At 40.7% G+C, this 21,759-nt stretch overlaps 1 protein-coding gene across 4 annotated transcripts in view; it reads right to left on the reverse strand.

Moving 5' to 3' along the window:
* Positions 1 to 21,759, reverse strand: part of TMEM241 (transmembrane protein 241) — a 214,907-nt gene that overhangs the window by 187,733 nt on the left and 5,415 nt on the right. For all 4 annotated transcript variants that reach the window (XR_007519232.1, XM_049900497.1, XM_049900496.1 and 1 more), the window contains exon 2: positions 21,292 to 21,338. Coding sequence is in view for 3 of the 4 variants with exons in the window: in XM_049900497.1 (XP_049756454.1) it covers positions 21,292 to 21,338 (47 nt within the window). In the remaining variant the exon portion in view is untranslated. The remainder of the gene's footprint in view (positions 1 to 21,291; positions 21,339 to 21,759) is intronic.

A 21,759-nucleotide genomic window follows, 5' to 3' on the forward strand; every position in this document is an offset into this window, starting at 1 on the left:
TTTATTGCAAGTAAATTTAACGGCAGGCAGAAGGGAAAAACAAGCTCCATGAGGGCAGAGATCTTTGCTTTCTTCACTGATGTCTTCCCAGTATCTAGAACAGTGCCTGGTACATAAGTGCACCCAATATATTTGCAGAATGAGTTACTCCATCCTATTACGAACCTTCTTTGTGCCAAGCACTGTTCTAGGCATTGCATATATTCTAGTGACAAAATGGGTAAAAATGTTCCTGCCCTTCTACAGCTGACATTCTGTTGGGGGAGGTACATTCATTCTGCTCCACTGACAGGCTAGAAAAGCAATATAGGTATAAATATCATGCTCTCCTACATAAATCCCCCTAGTTCCTCTAGCTGAAGAGACATGAGAGGACAGTAGGGATCAGAAAATGTTTTCTAGTTATTAAAAGAAAAACAACATTCCAGCTCTCAAATCCACCCAGAGTAGCCTCAGAAGTAAAGTCTGGCAACCTGCTTCCAAAAGGTCACAGCCTTGAAAACCCCGGAGTGCGGTTCTGCCCTCACAGTCGCCATGATCAGAATCAACTCGCTGGCAACTACCGACAACAACAATATTGACTGCAACATACATAATCATAGATGATATTTCTTTAAAAATGATGGAAAAATTTAGAAACAGATCACGGTGATGGTTGAACAAGATGAATGTGAATAATGTCACTAAGCTGTGACAAGTAAAATACATTGAATTGGTAAATGTTTTGTTACATATATATTTACCACAATTTAAAAAAAGAAAAGAAAAAGAGAGAAAGGCCTCATTTGCTGATGTGGCACAACTCAATGAAAAAAAAAAAACAGCTGCAAGCATCCATTAATAATCGGAACACGGAATGTATGAAGTATGAATCTAGGAAAATAGGAAATTGTTGAAAATGAAAAGCAACGCATGCGTCTCGATATCCTAGGCATCAGTAAGCTGAAATGGACTGGCACTGGCCATTCTGAATCAGACAATCATATGATCTACTATGCCGGGAATGACAACTTGAAGAGGAATGGCGCTGCATTCATTGTCAAAAAGAACATTTCAAGATCTACCCTGAAGTAAAACACCGTCAGTGATAGAATAATATTGCCTACAAGGAGAATCAGCTAATACAACTATTATTCAAATTTATAGACCAACCACTAACGCCAAAGATGAAGAAATTAAAGACTTTTACCAACTTCTGCAGTCTGAAATTGATACAACAGGCAACCATGATGCATTGATAATTATTGGTGATCGAAATGTGAAAGTTGGAAACAAAGGATTAGTAGTTGGAAAACATGGCTCTGGTGATAGAAACAATGCCAGAAATTGCAAATTAGAATTTTGCAAGATCAATGACTTCATTGGAAATATCTTTTTGCAACAACATAAATGGTGACTACACACATGGACCTCGCCAGATGGACTGCACGGGAATCAAATTGTCTACATCTGTGGTAACGGGTGATACAAAAGCTCAATATCATCAGTCAGAACAAGGCCAGGGATTGACTGTGGAGCAGACCATCACTTGCTCATATGTAAGCTCAAGTTGAAGCTGAAGAAAATTAGAAGTCCGTAAGAGCCAAAGTATGACCTTGAGCATATCCCACCTGAATTTAGAGACCATCTCAATAACTTGACGCATTGAACACTAATGACCAAAGATCAGACAAGTTGTGGAATGACATCAAGGACATCACACACGAAGAAAGCGAGAGGTCATTAAAAAAACAGAAAAGAAAGAAAAGACCAAAATGCATGCCAGAAGAGATTCTGAAACTTGCTCTTGAACATTGAACAGCTAAAGCTAATGGAAGAAATGATAAAGTCAAAGAGCTAAACAGAAGATTTCAAAAGGAGGCTCAAGAAGACAAAGTAAAGTATTATAATGACATGTGCAAAGACCTGGAGATAGAAAACCAAAAGGGAAGAATATGCTCAGTGTCTCACAAGCTGGAAGAACTGAAGAAAAAATTCAAGCCTCAAGTTGCAATACTGAAGAATTCTAAGTGGAAAATATTAAACAATGCAGGAAGCATCAAAAGAAGATGGAAGGAATCCAGAGAGTCACTATACCAAAAAGAATTGGTCAACATTCCATTATTTCAGGAGGTAGCATATGATCAAGAACTGATGGTACTAAAGGAAGAAGTCCAAGCTCCATTAAAGACACTAGCAAAAAACAAGGCTGCAAGAATTGACAGAATACCAACTGAGATGTTTCAACCAATGGATGCAGCACTAGAAGTGCTCACTTTTCTATACCGAGAAATGTGGAGGATAGCTACCTTGCCAACCAACTGGAAGAAGTCTATTAAGCCTATTCCAAAGAAAGGTGATCCAACCAAACTCAGAAATTATCAAACAGTATCATTAATATCGCATGCAAGTAAAATTTTGCTGAAGATCACTCAAAAGCAGTTACAGCACTACATTGACAAGAAACTGCCAGAAATTCAAGATGGATTCAGAAGAGGACGTGGAATGAGGGCTGTCACTGCTGATGTCAGATGGATCCAGGCTGAAAGCAGAGAATACCAGAAAGATGTTTACCTGTGTTTTATTGACTATGCAAAGGGATCATAACAAATTATGGATAACACTGCAAAGAATGGGAATTCCAGAACACTTAATTATGCTCATAAGAAAACTGTACACAGATCAAGAGGCACTCGTTCAAACAGAACAAGAGGATGCTGTGTGGATTAAAATCAGGAAACAAGTGTCAGGGTTGTATCCTTTCACCATACTTATTCAATCTGTATGCTGAGCAAATAATCCAAGAAGCTGGGCTATATGAAGAAGAATGGGGCATCAGGATTAGAGGAAGACTCATTAACGACCTGCATTATGCTGATGACACAACCTCGCTTGCTAAAAGTGAAGAAGATCCGAAGTACTTATTAATGAAGATCAAAGACCATAGCCTTCAGTATGGATTACACCTCAACATAAAGAAAACAAAAATGCTCAAAAGGGGACCAGTAAGCAACATCATGACTAACAGGGAAAAGACTGAAGTTGTCAAGGGTTTCATTTTATTTGGATCCACAATCAACACCCACGGAAGCAGCATTGCATTGGGCAAATCTGCTGCAAAAGACCTCTTGAAAGTACAAAAAAGCAAAGTTGTCACTTTAAGGACTAAGGTCTACCTGACCCAAGCCATGGTGTTTTTAATCACCTTATATGCATAGAAAAGCTGGACAATAAACAAGGAAGGTCGAAAAAGAATTGACACCTTTGCATTTGACAAAGTTCAACACCCATTCATGATAAAAACTCTCAGCAAAATAGGAACAGAAGGAAAATTCCTCAACATAATAAAGGGCATTTATACAAAGCCAACAGCCAACATCACCCTAAATGGAGAGAGCCTGAAAGCATTCCCATCTGAGCTAGACAAGGATGCCCTTTATCACCACTCTTTTTCAACATTGTGCTGGAAGTCCTAGCCAGAGCAATTAGGCTAGATAAAGAAATAAAGGGCATCCAGATTGGCAAGGAAGAAGTAAAAGTAAATCTATTTGCAGATGACATGATCTTATACACAGAAAACCCTGAGGAATCCTCCAGAAAACTACTGAAACTAATAGAAGAGTTCAGCAGAGTATCGGGATACAGGATAAACATACAAAAATCAGTTGGATTCCTCTACATCAACAAAAAGCACATCAAAGAGGAAATCACCAAATCAATGCCATTTACAGTAGCCACCAAGAAGATAAATACTTAGGAATAAACCTTACCAGAGATGTAAAAGACTTATACAAAGAAAACTACAGTACACTTCTGCAAGAAACCAAAAGAGACTTACATAAGTGGGAGCACATACCTTGCTTGTGGATTGGAAGACTTAACATTATAAAAATGTCTATTCTACGAAAAGCCATCTATACATTTAATGCAATTCTGATCCAAATCCCAGCGACATTCTTTAATGAGATGGAGAAATGAATCACCAACTTCGTATGGAAGGGAAAGAGGCCCCGGATGAATGAGGCATTACTGAAAAAGAAGAACAAAGTGGGAGGCCTTACTTTACCTGATTTTAGAACCTATTATACTGCCACAGTAGTCAAAACAGGCTGGTACTGGTACTGTTGTTGTTGTTGTTAGGTGCCATCGAGTTGGTTCCGACTCATAGCAACCCTATGCACAACAGAACAACACACTGCCTGGTCCTGCGCCACCCTTACAATCGTTGTTATGCTTGAGCTCATTGTTGCAGCTACTGTGTCAATCCACCTTGTTGAGGGTCTTCCTCTTTTCCACTGACCCTGTACTCTGCCAAGCACGATGTCCTTCTCCAGAGACTGATCCCTCCTAACAACATGTCCAAAGTATGTAAAACGCAGTCTCGCCACCCTTGCCTCTAAGGAGCGTTCTCGCCGCACTTCTTCCAAGACAGGTTTGTTCTTTCTTTTGGCAGTCCATGATATATATTCAATATTCTTCGCCAACACCACAATTCAAAGGCGTCAACTCTTCTTCGGTCTTCCTTATTCATTGCCCAGCTTTCACATGCGTATGATGTGATTGAAAATACCATGGCTTGGGTCAGGTGCAACTTAGTCTTCAGGGTGACATCTTTGCCCTTCAACACTTTGAAGAGGTCCTTTGCAGCAGATTTCCCCATCGCAATGCGTCTTTTGATTTCTTGACTGCTGCTTCCATGGCGGTTGATTGTGGATCCAAGTAAATTGAAATCCTTGACAACTTCAATCTTTTCTCCCTTTCTCATGATGTTGCTTATTGGTCCAGTTGTGAGGATTTTTGTTTTATTTATGTTGAGGTGTAATCCATACTGAAGGCTGTGGTCTTTGATCTTCATTAGTAAGTGCTTCAAGTCCTTTTCACTTTCAGCAAGCAAGCTTGTGTCATCTGCATAACACAGGTTGTTAATGAGTCTTCCTCCAATCCTGATGCCCCGTTCTTCTTCATATAGTCTGGCTTCTCGTATTATTTGTTCACCATACAGATTAAATAAGTATGGTGAATGAATACAACCCTGACACACACCTTTCCTGACTTTAAACCAATCGGTATCCCCTTGTTCTGTCCAAACAACTGCCTCTTGATCTATGTAAAGGTTCCTCATGAGCACAATTAAGTGTTCTGGACTTCCCATTCTTCGCAGTGTTATCCATAGTTTGTTCTGATCCACACAGTCAAACGCCTTTGCATAGTCAATAAAGCACAGGTAGACATCCTTTTGGTATTCTCTGCTTTCAGCTAGGATCCATCTGACATCAGCAATGATATCCCTGGTTCCACGTCCTCTTCTGAAACCAGCCTGAATTTCTGGCAGTTCCCTGTCGATATACTGCTGCAGCTGTTTTTGAATGATCTTCAGCAGAATTTTGCTTGCATGTAATATTAATGATATTGTTCTATAATTTCCACATTCGGTTGGGTCACCTTTCTTGGGAATAGGCATAAATATGGATCTCTTCCAGTCAGTTGGCCAGGAAGCTGTCTTCCATATTTCTTGGCATAGATGAGTGAGCACCTCCAGCACTGCATCTGTTTGTTGAAACATCTCAATTGATAGTCCATCAATTCCTGGAGCCTTGTTTTTCCCCAATGCCTTCAGAGTAGCTTGGACTTCTTCCTTCAGTATCATCGGTTCCTGATCATATGCCACCTCTTGAAATGGTCGAATATCAATTAATTCTTTTTGGTATAATGACTCTGTGTATTCCTTCCATCTTCTTTTGATGCTTCCTGCGTCGTTTAATAATTTCCCCATGGAATCCTTCACTATTAAAACTCGAGGCTTGAATTTTTTCTTCAGTTCTTTCAGCTTGAGAAACGCCAAGCGTGTTCTTCCCTTTTGGTTTTCCATCTCTAGCTCTTTGCACATGTCATTATAATACTTTATTTTGTCTTCTCAAGAGGCCCTTTGAAATCTTCAGTTCAGTTCTTTTACTTCATCAATTCTTCCTTTTGCTTTAGCTGCTCGACGCTTAAGAGCAAGTATCAGAGTCTCCTCTGAAATGCATCTTGGTCTTTTCTTTCTTTCCTGTCTTTTCAATGACCTCTTGCTTTCTTCATGGATGATGTCCTTGATGTCATTCCACAACTCGTCTGGTCTTCGATCACTAGTGTTCAATGCGTCAAATCTATTCTTGAGATGGTCTTTAAATTCAGGTGGGATATACTCAAGGTCATATTTTGGCTCTCATGGACTTGCTCTGATTTTCTTCAGTTTCAGCCTGAACTTGCATATAAGCAATTGATGGTCTGTTCCACAGTCAGCCCCTGGCCTTGTTCTGACTGATGATATTGAGCTGCTTCATTGTGTCTTTCCACAGATGTAGTCAATTTGATTTCTGTGTGTTCCATCTGGCGAGGTCCATGTGTATAGTCACCGTTTATGTTGGTGAAGGAAGGTATTTTCAATGAAGAAGTCATTGGTCTTGCAAAATTCTATCATTCAATCTCCGGCATTGTTTCTATCACCAAGGCCATATTTTCCAACTACTGATCCTTTTTCTTTGTTTCCAACTTTCACATTAAAATCACCAGTAATTATCAATGCATCTTGATTGCATGTTCAGTCAATTTCAGACTGCAGCAGCCAATAAAAATCTTCTATTTCTTCATCCTTGGCCCAAGTGGTTGGTGCATATATTTGAATAATAGTCGTATTAACTGTTCTTCCTTGTAGGCGTATGGATATTATCCTATCACTGACAGCATTGTACTTCAGGATAGATCTTGAAACATTCTTTTCGACGATGAATGCAACACCATTCCTCTTCGAGTTGTCATTCCCAGCATAGTAGACTATATGATTGTCCGATTCAAAATGGCCAATACCAGTCCATTTCAGCTCACTAATGCCTAGGATATCGATGTTTATGTGTTCCATTTCATTTTTGATGATTTCCAATTTTCCTAGATTCATACCTTGTATATTCCAGGTTCCAATCATTAATGGATGTTTGCAGCTGTTTCTTCTCATTTTGAGTCGTGCCACATGCAAATGAAGGCCCCGAAAGCTTTACTCCATCCACGTCATTAAGGTCCACTCTACTTTGAGGAGGCAGCTCTTCCCCAGTCATCTCTTGAGTGCCTTCCAACCTAGGGGGCTCATCTTCCAGCACTGTATCAGACAATGTTCTGCTGCTATTCATAAGGTTTTCACTGGCTAATGCTTTTCAGAAGTAGACTGCCAGGTCCTTCTTCCTAGTCTGTCTTAGTCTAGAACCTCAGCTGAAACCTGTCCTCCACGGGTGACCCTGCTGGTATCTGAATACCAGTGGCATAGCTTCCAGCATCACAGCAAAACACAAGCCCCCACAGTACAACAAAATGACAGACACGTGTGGGGGTACTGGTACAACAACAGATATAGAGACCAATGGAACAGAATTGAGAATCCAGACATAAATCCATCCACATATGAGCAGTTGATATTTGACAAAGGCCCCAAAACTGTTAAATGGGGAAAAGACAGTCTTTTTAACAAATCGTGCTGGCATATCTGGATATCCATCTGCAAAAAAATGAAACAAGACCCATACCTCACTCCATGCACAAAAACTAACTCAAAATGGATCAAAGACCTAAATATAAAATCTAAAATGATAGAGACCATGGAAGGAAAAATCGGGACAACTTTAGGAGCCCTAAAACATGGCATAAACAGTATACAAAACATTATTAAGAAAGCAGAAGAAAAACTAGATAACTGGGAGCTCCTAAAAATCAAACACCTATGCTCATCCAAAAACTTCACCAAAAGAATAAAAAGACTACCTACAGACTGGGAAAAACTTTTTAGCTATGACATTTCCGATCAGCACCTGATCTCTAAAATCTACATGATACTGCAAAAACTCAACTGCAGAAAGACAAATAACCCAATTAAAAAATGGGCAAAAGATATGAATAGACACTTCACTAAAGAAGACATTCAGGTAGCTAACAGATATACAAAGAAATGTTCACGATCATTAGCCATTAGAGAAACGCAGATCAAAACTACAATGAGATTTCATCTTACTCCAACAAGGCTGGCATTAATCCAAAAAACACAAAATAATAAATGTTGGAGAGGCTGTGAAGAGACTGGAACACTTTATACACTGCCAGTGGGAATGTCAAATGGTACAACCACTTTAGAAACCGATTTGGCGCTTCCTTAATAAGCCAGAAATAGAACTACCATATGATCCAGCAATCTCACTCCTCGGAATATATCCTAGAGAAATAAGAGCCTTTACACAAACAGATATATGCACACCCATGTTTACTGCAGCACTGTTTACAATAGCAAAAAGATGGAAGCAACCAAGTTGCCCATCAACGGATGAATGGATAAATAAATTATGATATATTCACACAGCGGAATACTATGCATGACTAAAGAACAGTGAGGAATCTGTGAAACATTTCATAACATGGAGGAACCTGGAAGGCATTATGCTGAGTGAAATTAGTCAGTTGCAAAAGGACAAATATTGTATAAGACCACTATTATAGGAACTGGAGAAATAGTTTAAACTGAGAAGAAAGCATTCTTTTGTGGTTACAAGAGGAGGGAGGGTGGGAGGCTGGGAGAGGGGTATTCACTAATTTGTTGGTAGATAAGAACTACTTTAGGTGAAGGGAAAGACAACACACAATACAGGCAAGGTCAGCACAAATGGACTAAACCAAAAGCAAAGAAGTTTCCTGAAAAAACTGAATGCTTCGAAGGCCAGTGTAGCAGGGGCAGGGGTTTGGGGGCCATGATTTCAGGGGACATCTAAGTCAACTGGCATAATAAAATCTTTAAGAAAACATTCTGCATCCCCCTTTGAAGAGTGGCATCTGGAGTCTTAAACACTAGCAAACAGCCATCTGAGATGCATCAATTGGTCTCAACCCATATGGATCAAAGGAGAATGAAGAATACAAAGGACACAAGGTAATCACGAGCCCAAGAGACAGAAAGGGCCACATGAACCAGAGACTACATCATCCTGAGACCAGAAAAACTAGATGGTGCCCCGCTACAACCGATGACTGCCCTGACAGGGAACACAACAGAGAATGCCTGAGGGAGCAGGAAAGCAGTGGGATGCAGACCCCAGATTCTCATAAAAAGACTAGACTTAATGGTCTGACCGAGACTGGAAGGACCCCGGCAGTCATGGCCCCCAGACCTTCTGTTGCCCTAGGACAGGAACCATTCCCGAAGCCGACTCTTCAGACATGGATTGGACTGGACAATGGGTTGGAGAGGGATGCTGGTGAGGAGTGAGCTTCTTGGATCAGGTGGACACTTGAGGCTATGTTGGCATCTCCTGCCTGGAGGGGAGATGAGAGGGTAGAGGGGGCTAGAAGTTGACGAAATAGACACGAAAAGAGAGAGTGGGGGGAGAGAGTGGGCTGTCTCATTAGGGGGAGAGTAATTGGGAGTATGTAGCAAGGTGTATATAAGTTTTTTTGTGAGAGGCTGACTTGATTTGTAAACTTTCACTTAAAGCACAATAAAAATTAAAAAAAAAAAAAAAGAATTGACGCCTTTGAGTTATGGTGTTGGCGAAGAATGTTGAATATACCATGGACTGCCAAAAGAGCAAACAAATCTGTCTTGGAAGTAGTACAGCCAGATTGCTCCTTAGAAGCAAGGACGGTGAGTCTTCATCTCACATGCTTTGGACATGTTATCAGGAAGGATCAGTCCCTAGAGAAGGACATCATGCTTGGTAAAGTAGAAGGTCAGCGAAAAAGAGGAAGACCCTCAAGGAAACGGATTGACACTGTGGCTGCAACAATGGGCTCAAGTATAACATCAAGAGGATGGCCGAGCACCAGGCAGTGTTTTGTTCAGTTGTAGGAAGGGTCGCTATGAGTCAGAACTGACTCAAAGGCACTTACCACCACCAACGACAACAGAAAAAGGCCACGAGCAGGAGTGGTTTTTTAATTCAGCTTAAATAGAGTAGGAGTATATTGACAAGTAGAGGTAATAAGGAAGGTAGCAATGGGGGTGGAGATGAAGCGAAAGGTCACAGGCAAAAGTCTGGAGGCAGAAAGAAAGATATTTTGGGGCACAAGGAGAAGTACAGATTCAAACAAATGGAAGGCTTGAAGGGAGCTTAAGGGCAGGGACTATGCTTCCAAAACACTTCATACAGAGCGCAGCAGCTCATCCAAAGCTCAGGAAACAAGCTGTAACCACTGACCACTCTGACAGGGATCAGAACAGAGAGTCCCGGACAAAATAGGTGAAAAATGTAGAACAAAATTCAAATTCACAAAAAAAAGACTAGACTTACTGGTCTGACAGAGCCTGGAGGAATCCTGAGACTATTCCTCCAAACACCCTGCTAACTTAGAACTGAAGTCACTCTGGAAGCCCAGTTTTCAGACAAAAATTAGGCCTATAAAACAAACAATAACACACGTGAGGAGCGTGCTTCTCGGTTCAATCAGGTACACGAGGCCAAATGGGCAACTCCTGCCCAAAAGCAAAACGGGAAGGCAGGAAGGGACAGGAAAACTGGACAAACGGACACGGGAATCCTGGAGTGAAAGGAGAGTTCAGTCACATTGCGGGGATTGCAAATGATGTTACAAAACAATAAGTGTATAAATTTTTGAATGAGAAACTAACTTGAGCTGTGCACTTTCACCTAAAGCACAATTAAAGAAATAAGCTATGAGTCATTGCAACTAAAGGCTGTTGAACTGAGCATCCAGAAGGGCAGGGATAAGAGTGTGTAGATGAAAGAAAGGAGAGGCCTCGGCGTGGGGGAAGCACAGAGGAGAGATGAAGCATGGGACTAATCACTGCATTGTTTCCAAGCCCACCCACCAGCAGTGTCTGGAGGATTTTACCAAATCCTAGGAAATTAGGACTTTGGAACCCTGGGTCTATTAGCTTGAGGCTAGCCTGTCTCTGCATTTTGACTCTAAATAAAGAATACTGATACTTCAAAAAAAAAAAAAAAGGAGGCGGGGCCAAGATGGCGGACTAGGTGGACGCTACCACGGATCCCTCTTGCAACAAAGACTCGGAAAAACAAGTGAATCGATCACATACATAACAATCTACGAACTCTGAACAACAAGCACAGACTTAGAGACAGAAAACGAACAAATACAGGCAGACAGCGACCGTTTTCAGAACTAGGAGCCAGCATACCAGGCAGGTGACCTTCGGAGCCCGATCTGGGGCAGAGCCCAGGGGGGCAGACGGCACAGACAAGGGGCCCAGCCCTACCCCCCAGAACCCATCACGGGAGAGAGTCTAGCTGGTTGGCACGGGTGGCGTAGCGGCGCAGCCGGAGGGAGAAGCACCCGGGAGGCAGTAACTGATCTTGGAGCGGGGAGAGCAGCGTCCCAGCCGGGGAGCCGTCCCGCCGGGAGTTTGGCGAGAAGCGGGCGGGGCGCGAGCGGGGGGGAGGGTCAGCTATATTTCCCTAAAGCGACCCGGGGCGGGGCCCACACGTTCGTGCGGGGGGACGCCCACCCAGTTCTCGAGTGTGGTGCGGCGCATCGGAGGGAGAAGTCCCCAGGAGGAAGCGACAGGTCTTGGAGCAGGGAGAGCAGCGTCCCAGGCGGGGAGCAGTCCCGCCGGGAGTTTGGCGGGAAGCGGGCGGGGAGCGAGCGGGTGGGGGGGTCAGCTATATTTCCCTAAAGCGACCCCGGGGCGGGGCCCACACGTTCGTGCCGGGGGATGCCCACCCAGTTTGCACATGTGGCGCGGCGCACCGGAGGGAGAAGTCCCCGGGAGGAAGTGACTGATCCTGGAGCGGGGAGAGCAGCATCCCAGGCGGGGAGCCGTCCCGCTGGGATTTTGACAAAATCGGGCTGGGCGTGAGCGCGGGGTCCAATTATATTCCCCTGAATTGACCCAGGGGGCTGGCCCACCTGGTCGTGCGGGTGACGCCCACCCAGTTCACGCGAGCGGTGCGGTGCACCTGACGGAGAAGTACCCGGGAGGAAGTGACTGGTCTCGGAGCGGGGAAAGCAGCATCCCAGCCGGGGAGCCATCCTGCCGGGATTTTGGCGAAAGCGGGCGGGGCGTGAGCACGGGGTCCAATTATATTCTCCTGAATAGACCCTGGGGGCGGGCCCACCCGTTCGTGCGGGAGACGCCCACCCAGTTCGCGCAAGCAGTGCCGTGCACCGGAGGGAGAAGTCCCTGGGAGGAAGTGACTGGTCTCGGAGTGGGGAGAGTAGGGTCCCAACCGGGGAGCCGTCCCGCCCGGATTTTGGCGGACGGGGGCAGAGAGTGAACGCTGTGCTCAGCTCTATATTCTGTGGTGCTACACTCTTAGCTCTCTGATCCCTCCCCCACCCTCCCCAGGCGGCTCCATTAACATCCGAATACCTGGAGCCAGAGGGAGAATTCAGATAGGGATTTGACTGCACTTTTTTTAGCTGATTACCTGGAAAATCTAGTTTCCCAGTGATGGCTCGGAGACAGCAGTCCATATCAAACCACATAAAGAAACAGACCATGACAGCTTCTCCAACCCCCCAAACAAAAGAATCAAAATCTTTCCCAAATGAAGATACAATCCTGGAATTATCAGATACAGAATATAAAAAACTAATTTACAGAATGCTTAATGATATCACAAATGAAATTAGGATAAATGCAGAAAAAGCCAAGGAACACACTGATAAAACTGTTGAAGAACTCAAAAAGATTATGCAAGAACATAGTGGAAAAATTAATAAGTTGCAAGAATCCATAGAGAGACAGCATGTAGAAATCCAAAAGATTAACAATAAAATTACAGAATTTGACAACACAATAGAAAGTCAGAGGAGCAGACTCGAGCAATTAGAATGCAGACTGGGACTTCTGGAGGACCAGGGAATCAACACCAACATAGCTGAAAAAAAATCAGATAAAAGAATTTAAAAAAATGAAGAAACCCTAAGAATCATGTGGGACTCTATCAAGAAGGATAATTTGCGAGTGATCGGAGTCCCAGAACAGGAAGGGGGGACAGAAAACACAGAGAAAATAGTTGAAGAACTCCTGACACAAAACTTCCCTGACATCATGAAAGACGAAAGGATATCTATCCAAGATGCTCATCGAACCCTATTTAAGATCGATCCAAAAAGAAAAACACCAAGACATATTATCATCAAACTTGCCAAAACCAAAGACAAACAGAAAATTTTAAAAGCAGCCAGGGAGAAAAGAAAGGTTTCCTTCAAGGGAGAATCAATAAGAATAAGTTCAGACTACTCAGCAGAAACCATGCAGGCAAGAAGGGAATGGGACGACGTATACAGAGCACTGAAGGAGAAAAACTGCCAACCAAGGATCATATATCCAGCAAAACTCTCTCTGAAATATGAAGGAGAAATTAAGATATTTACAGATAAACACAAGTTTAGAGAATTCGCAAAAACTAAACCAAGACTGCAAGAAATGCTAAAGGAGATTGTTTGGCCTAATGACGAATAATATCAGGTACCAGCACAATACAAGGTCACAAAACAGAACGCCCTGATATCAATGCAACTCAAATAGGGAAAGCACAAAAACAAACAAATTAAGACTAATTCTAAAAAATAAATAAATAAACAAAATAATACACATAACAGGAAATCATGGAAATCAATAGATAAATGATCACAATAATCAAAAAGAGGGACTAAATATAGGAGGCATTGAACTGCCAGATGGAGAGTGATACAAGGCGATATAGAAGGATACAAGTCAGGTTTTTACTTAGAAAAATAGGGGTAAATAATAAGGTAACCACAAAAAGGAATATCAATTCCGTAACTCAAGAAAAAAGCCAAGAAAAACGTAACGACTCAACAAACACAAAGTTAAACATTATGAAAATGAGGATCTCACAAGCTACTAAGAAAAACGTCTCAGCACAAAAAAGCATGTGGAAAAATGAAATGGCCAACAACACACATGAAAAGGCATCAAAATGACAGCACTAAAAACTTATTTATCTATAATTATGCTGAATGTAAATGGACTAAATGCACCAATAAAGAGACAGAGAGTCACGGACTGGATAAAGAAACACGATCCATCTATATGCTATCTACAAGAGACACACCTTAGACTTAGAGACACAAACAAACTAAAACTCAAAGGATGGAAAAAAATATATCAAGCAAACAATAAGCAAAAAAGAAGAGGAGTAGCAATATTAATTTCTGACAAAATAGACTTTAGACTTAAATCCGCCACAAAGGACAAAGAAGGACACTATATAATGATAAAAGGAACAATTGATCAGGAAGACATAACCATATTAAATATTTACGCACCCAATGACAGGGCTGCAAGATACATAAATCAAATTTTAACAGAATTGAAAAGTGAGATAGACACCTCCACATTTATAGTAGGAGACTTCACCACACCACTTTCGGAGAAGGACAGGACATCCAGTAAGAAGCTCAATAGAGACACGGAAGACCTGCTTACAACAATCAACCAACTTGACCTCATTGACTTATACAGAACTCTCCACCCAACTGCTGCAAAATATACTTTTTTTTCTAGTGCACATGGAACATTCTCTAGAATAGACCACGTATTAGGTCATAAAACAAATCTTTGCAGAATCCAAAACATCGAAATATTACAAAGCATCTTCTCAGACCACAAGGCAATGAAGCTAGAAATCAATAACAGAAAAACTAGGGAAAAGAAATCAAATACTTGGAAAATGAACAATACCCTCCTGAAAAAAGACTGGGTTATAGAAGACATCAAGGAGGGAATAAGGAAATTCTTAGAAAGCAACGAGAATGAAAATACTTCCTATCAAAACCTCTGGGACACAGCAAAAGCAGCGCTCAGAGGCCAATTTATATCGATAAATGCACACATACAAAAAGAAGAAAGAGACAAAATCAGAGAACTGTCCCGACAACTTGAACAAATAGAAAGTGAGCAACAAAAGAACCCATCAGGCACCAGAAGAAAACAAATAATAAAAATTAGAGCTGAACTAAATGAATTAGAGAACAGAAAAACAATTGAAAGAATTAACAAAGCCAAAAGCTGGTTCTTTGAAAAAATTAACAAAATTGATAAACCATTGGCTAGACTCACTAAAGAAAAACAGGAAAGGAAACTAATAACCCGAATAAGAAACGAGAAGGATCACATCACAACAGAACCAAATGAAATTAAAAGAATCATTTCAGATTACTACGTAAAATTGTACTCTAACAAATTTGAAAACCTAGAAGAAATGGATAAATTCTTGGAACAATACTACCTACCTAAACTAACACATTCAGAAGTAGAACAACTAAATAGACCCATAACAAAAAAAGAGATCGAAACGGTAATCAAAAAACTTCCAACAAAAAAAAGTCCTGGCCCAGACGGCTTCACTGCAGAGTTCTACCAAACCTTCAGAGAAGACTTAACGCCATTACTATTGAAGGTATTTCAAAGCATAGAAAAAGGCGGAATACTACCCAACTCATTCTATGAAGCTACCATCTCCCTGATACCAAAACCAGGTAAAGACACTACAAAAAAAGAAAATTTTAGACCTATATCCCTCATGAACATAGGTGCAAAAATCCTCAACAAAATTCTAGCCAATAGAATCCAACAACACATCAAAAAAATAATTCACCCTGATCAAGTGGGATTTATACCAGGTATGCAAGGCTGGTTTAATATCAGAAAAACCATTAATGTAATCCATCACATAAATAAAACAAAAGATAAAAACCACATGATCTTATCAATAGATGCAGAAAAGGCATTTGACAAAGTTCAACACCCATTTATGATAAAAACTCTTACCAAAATAGGAATTGAAGGAAAATTCCTCAACATAATAAAGGGCATCTATGCAAAGCCAACAGCCAATATCACTCTAAATGGAGAGAACCTGAAAGCATTTCCCTTGAGAACGGGAACCAGACAAGGATGCCCTTTATCACTGCTCTTATTCAACATCGTACTTGAAGTCCTAGCCAGGGCAGTTAGGCTAGAGAAAGAAATAAAGGGTATCCAGATTGGTAAGGAGGAAGTAAAGCTATCACTATTTGCAGACGACATGATCGTATACATGGAAAACCCTAAGGAATCCTCCAGAAAACTACTGAAACTAATAGAAGAGTTTGGAAGAGTCTCAGGTTATAAAATAAACATACAAAAATCACTTGGATTCCTCTACATCAACAAAAAGAACACCGAAGAGGAAATAACCAAATCAATACCATTCACAGTAGCCCCCAAGAAGATAAAATACTTAGGAATAAATCTTACCAAGGATGTAAAAGACCTATAGAAAGAAAACTATAAAACTCTGCTACAAGAAATTCAAAAGGACATACTTAAGTGGAAAAACATACCCTGCTCATGGATAGGAAGACTTAACATTATAAAAATGTCTATTCTACCAAAAGCCATCTATACATATAACGCACTTCCAATCCAAATACCAATGTCATATTTTAAGGGGATAGAGAAACAAATCACTAATTTCATATGGAAGGGAAAGAACCCCCGGATGAGCAAAGCATTACTGAAAAAGAAGAAGAAAGTGGGAGGCCTCACTCTACCTGATTTCAGAACCTATTATACAGCTACAGTAGTCAAAACAGCCTGGTACTGGTACAACAACAGGCACATAGACCAATGGAACAGAATTGAGAACCCAGATATAAATCCATCCACGTATGAGCAGCTGATATTTGACAAAGGACCAGTGTCAGTCAATTGGGGAAATGATAGTCTTTTTAACAAATGGTGCTGGCATAACTGGATATCCATTTGCAAAAGAATGAAACAGGACCCATACCTCACACCATGCACAAAAACTAACTCCAAGTGGATCAAAGACCTAAACATAAAGACTAAAACGATAAAGATCATGGAAGAAAAAATAGGATCAACCCTAGGAGCCCTAATACAGGGCATAAACAGAATATAAAACATTACCAAAAATGATGAAGAGAAACCAGATAACTGGGAGCTCCTAAAAATCAAACACCTATGCTCATCTAAAGACTTCACCAAAAGAGTAAAAAGACCACCTACAGACTGGGAAAGAATATTCAGCTATGACATCTCAGACCAGCGCCTGATCTCTAAAATCTACATGATTCTGTCAGAACTCAACCACAAAAAGACAAACAACCCAATCAAGAAGTGGGCAAAGGATATGAACACACATTTCACTAAAGAAGATATTCAGGCAGCCAACAGATACATGAGAAAATGCTCCCGATCATTAGCCATTAGAGAAATGCAAATTAAAACTATGATGAGATTCCATCTCACACCAACTAGACTGGCATTAATCCAAAAAACACAAAATAATAAATGTTGGAGAGGCTGCGGAGAGATTGGAACTCTCATACACTGCTGGTGGGATTGTAAAATGGTACAACCACTTTGGAAATCCATCTGGCGTTATCTTAAACAGTTAGAAATAGAACTACCATACAACCCAGAAATCCCACTCCTCGGAATATACCCTAGAGATACAAGAGCCTTCACACAAACAGATATATGCACACCCATGTTTATTGCAGCTCTGTTTACAATAGCAAAAAGCTGGAAGCAACCAAGATGTCCGTCAATGGATGAATGGGTAAATAAATTGTGGTATATTCACACAATGGAATACCACGCATCGATAAAGAACAGTGACGAATCTCTGAAACATTTCATAACATGGAGGAATCTGGAAGGCATTATGCTGAGCGAAATGAGTCAGTTGCAAAAGGACAAATATTGTATCAGACCACTATTATAAGATCTTGAGAAATAGAAAAAACGGAGAAGAACACATACTTTTGTGGTTACAAAGGGGGGAGGGAGGGAGGGAGGGAGAGGGTTTTTTATTGATCAATCTGTAGATAAGAACTGCTGTGGGTGAAGGGAAAGACAACACTCAATACAAGGAAGGTCAGCCTAATTGGACTGGACTAAAAGCAAAGAGGTTTCCGGGATAAAATGAAAGCTTCAAAGGTCAGCGGAGCAGGGGCTGTGGTCTGGGGAACTTGGTTTGAAGGGACTTCTAAGTCAACGGGCAAAATAATTCTATTATGAAAACACTCTGCATCCCACTTTGAATTGTGGCGCCTGGTGTCCTAAATGCCAACAAGCGGCCATCTAAGATACATCAGTTGGTCTGAACCCACCTGGAGCAAAGGCAAAGGAAGAACACCAAGGTCACACGACAACTAAGAACCCAAGAGACAGAAAAGGCCACATGAACCAGAGACCTACATTATCCTGAGACCAGAAGAACTAGTTGGTGCCCGGCCACAATCAATGTCTGCCCTGACAGGGAGCACAACAGACAACTCCTGAGGGAGCAGGAGACCAATGGGACACAGTCCCCAAATTCTCATGAAAAGACCATACCTAATGGTATGACTGCGACTAGAGGAATCCCAGAGACAATGCTCCCCAGAACTTCTGATGGCACAGGACAGGAACCATCCCCGAAGACAAATCATCAGGCATGAAAAGGACTGGTCAGTGGGGGGGAGAGAGATGCTGATGAAGAGTGAGCTAATTAAATCAGGTGGACACTGGAGAGTGTGTTGGCAACTCTTGACTGGAGGGGGGATGGGAAGATAGAGAGAGAGGGAAGATGGCAAAATTGGCACGAAACGAGAGACTAAAAGGGCTGACTCAATAGGGGGAGAGCAAGTGGGAGAAGGGAGTAAGATGTATATAAACCTACATGTGACAGACTGATTGGAATGGTAAATGTTCACTTGAAGCTTAATAAAAATTAATTAAAAAAAAAAAAGGTTTGCTATGATATAGTGAGGAAGCACTTGACAAAGGAATTTTAAAGTTCATCTGAAACAACATATTGGCAACCCTATAAAGAACATTAAAAAAAAAGAATGAAGAATGACTTGTCTTACTACGTATTTATAAGTTATAATAATTAAAACAATTTCACACTAGACCCTCCATAAAAATTGACAACAAAGTACCCCTGAAATAGACCCTAGAAAAATAACTATACATATAATAATAACAACTCAAAGGCAAAAGTAAGAATTAAACCACAGAATGCAATAAATGGGAATAGTATAGCTAATTATTCGGGAAAGAATGATTTTCTCACATCAAATGACAGCCTAAAGTAAACTAACGAAGATTAAAAATTGAATAAAGCTTTAACGAAATACAGGCGAACAGCTACATGATCTTATGAAGGGTAAGAGTAACCATAAAAGCAGTAGAAACAATCACAAAAGTAACAATAAAATATCTGAAGAATCAAAATAACTATAAACAAAATTAAAAGACAAAGAATAAACAAATTTGGGAAAATATTTCCAATAAATATGATGGACAAGTGGTTAGCATCTTTAAAATATAAAGAGTTCATTAAATTAATAAGAAAATATTAAAACCTCAATAAGTAGGTAAAAGGCACAAATTGACAATTCACAAAAAAAGAGATACAAGTGAATAATAAATGTAAGAAAACTGTCCAACTTTATAAATAATCTAAGAAACTATAAGGCAAAGAGATAACCTTTTTTTATTATAAAGTCAGCATAAAGAAAAAAACAAACAGCTATGGTTCAAGTACAATATTATGGAAAACTTTATATATATTCTGGGTGGCAATATAAATTGATAAAATATTTTTAGAAAAAATTCCCTTAATATTCAAGAAGTTACTAACCAAGAGAGACCTACATAAATGGGTAAACATACCACGTTTATGGATTGGAAGATCTAACATTGGGAAAATGTCAATGCTACCCAAAGCAATCTATAGATATAATATCATCCTGATCCAAAACCCAACATTCTGTAACAAAATGGAAAAACTAATAGTCTCCAACTTTACATGGAAAGGAAAGAGGCTCCAGATAAGTAAAGCATTATTGAAAAACAACAACAAAGAGGAGGCCTCATACTTCCTGATCTCAGAACTTACTATGCTGCTGTTGTTGTCAGGTGCCATTGAGTGGGTTCCAACTCATAGCGACCCTATGTACAACAGAATGAAACATTGCCCAGTTCTGCGCTATCCTCACAATTGTTGTTATGCTTCAGCCCATTGTTGCAGCCACTGCGTCAATCCATCTCCTTGAGGGTCTTCCTCTTTTTTTGCCGACCCTCTACTTTACCAAGCATGATGTCCTTCTCCAGGGACTGATCCCTCCTGATAACATGTCCAAAGCATGTGAGACAAAGTCTTGCCATCCTTGCTTCTAAGGAACATTTTGGTTGTACTTCTTCCAAGACAGATCTGTTTGTTCTTCAGCAGTCCATGGTATATTCAATATTCTTCGTCAACACCACAATTTAAAGGCATCAATTCTTCTTCAGCCTTCCTTATTCATTGTCCAACTTTCACATGCATATGAAGGAACTGAAAACACCATGGCTTGGATCAGGCGCACTTTAGTCCTTAAAGTGATATCTCTGCTCTTCAACACTTCACTATACTTTACGTGCAGCCACAATAACCAAAACAATCTGGTACTGGTACAATGACAGACACACAGACCAATGGAATAGGACTGAGAACCCAGAAGTAAATTCATCCAGCTATGGAGAGCTGATCGTCAACAAAGGGTCTTTGTCTTATAAGAGGCTCATGTATGCTTCAGGGTTGGAGATTCATCTGGTTTATTCATCCATCCTCTCATTTCAACAGTCGTCTTCCTGAGTGCCTACTATGTTCCATGTATAAGCATAAAACCAAAAACCAAACTCGTTACCGTGGAGTCGATTCCGACTCATAGTAACCCTACAGGACAGAGTACAACTGCCCCAGAGGGTTTCCAAGGAGCAGCTGGTGAATTTGAACTGCCAACCCTTTAGTTAGCAGCTGAGCTCTTAACCACTGTGCCACCAGGGCTCCCAGAAATGAGGAAGGCAGGGTGGAAATGGGGAGAGTGCTGACACATTACGGAAATAGCAACCAATGTCCCAGAACAATTTGTGTGTGAATTGTTGAATGGGAAACTAATTTGTTGTGTAAAATTTCACCTACGACGTAATACAAGGTTCAAAAATAAGAAGATACTAAAGAAATTCATGCTCCTTAACTGAAATTTCTCATGTAGGAACCTATCCCCTCAAAATAGAAATCTGGCAGATTTGAGTACAAAAATGTCTGATAACGTTGCTGTTTTTATAGCAAAAAAATGGGGCATGATTTAAATGGCCACTAACAGAATAGTTAAATAAACTATAATACTAATTAGTACAGTACAGTATGGATTTGATAAAAAATGTATGCAGTCATTAAAAATATTTTAAAAGACATTTAATGATGTTGGTTTGACATTTCCTACAAATATGCATAAATAAAAGATACTCACCCTTGGAATAATGTAGGGTAGGTAAATTTCAAGACAGACAGGACATACTGAAAAACAAATGACAAATTAATGGACATTTCAAATTACAGAGAATTGATAGACCATATAATCAGAGAAATTCCTACTGAAGAACGACATAAGTGCACTCAAGTTTCAAAAAGGCGGTTGTTGTTGTTAGCTGCTGCTGAGTTGGTTACTCATGGCGACCCCATGTGTGTCAGAGTAAGAACTGCTGCACAGGGTTTTCAATGGCTGTGACCTTTCAAAGCAGATTGCCAGGCCTGTCTTCTGAGGTGCCTCTGGGTGGGTTCAAACCGCCAACCTTTCAGCTAGTAATCAAGTGTTTACCCATTTGTGCCATTCAGAGATTCCTAAAAAGGCCTTTATTCCCACCAAAAAAAAAAAAAAAAACAACTAGGGAAAAAAATTACCTTCTAAGACAAACTAAAGAGTGTGGGCTACTATTCC

Source organism: Elephas maximus, chromosome 11 (genome assembly GCF_024166365.1).
Source record: "Elephas maximus indicus isolate mEleMax1 chromosome 11, mEleMax1 primary haplotype, whole genome shotgun sequence".
Taxonomy (NCBI): domain Eukaryota; kingdom Metazoa; phylum Chordata; class Mammalia; order Proboscidea; family Elephantidae; genus Elephas; species Elephas maximus.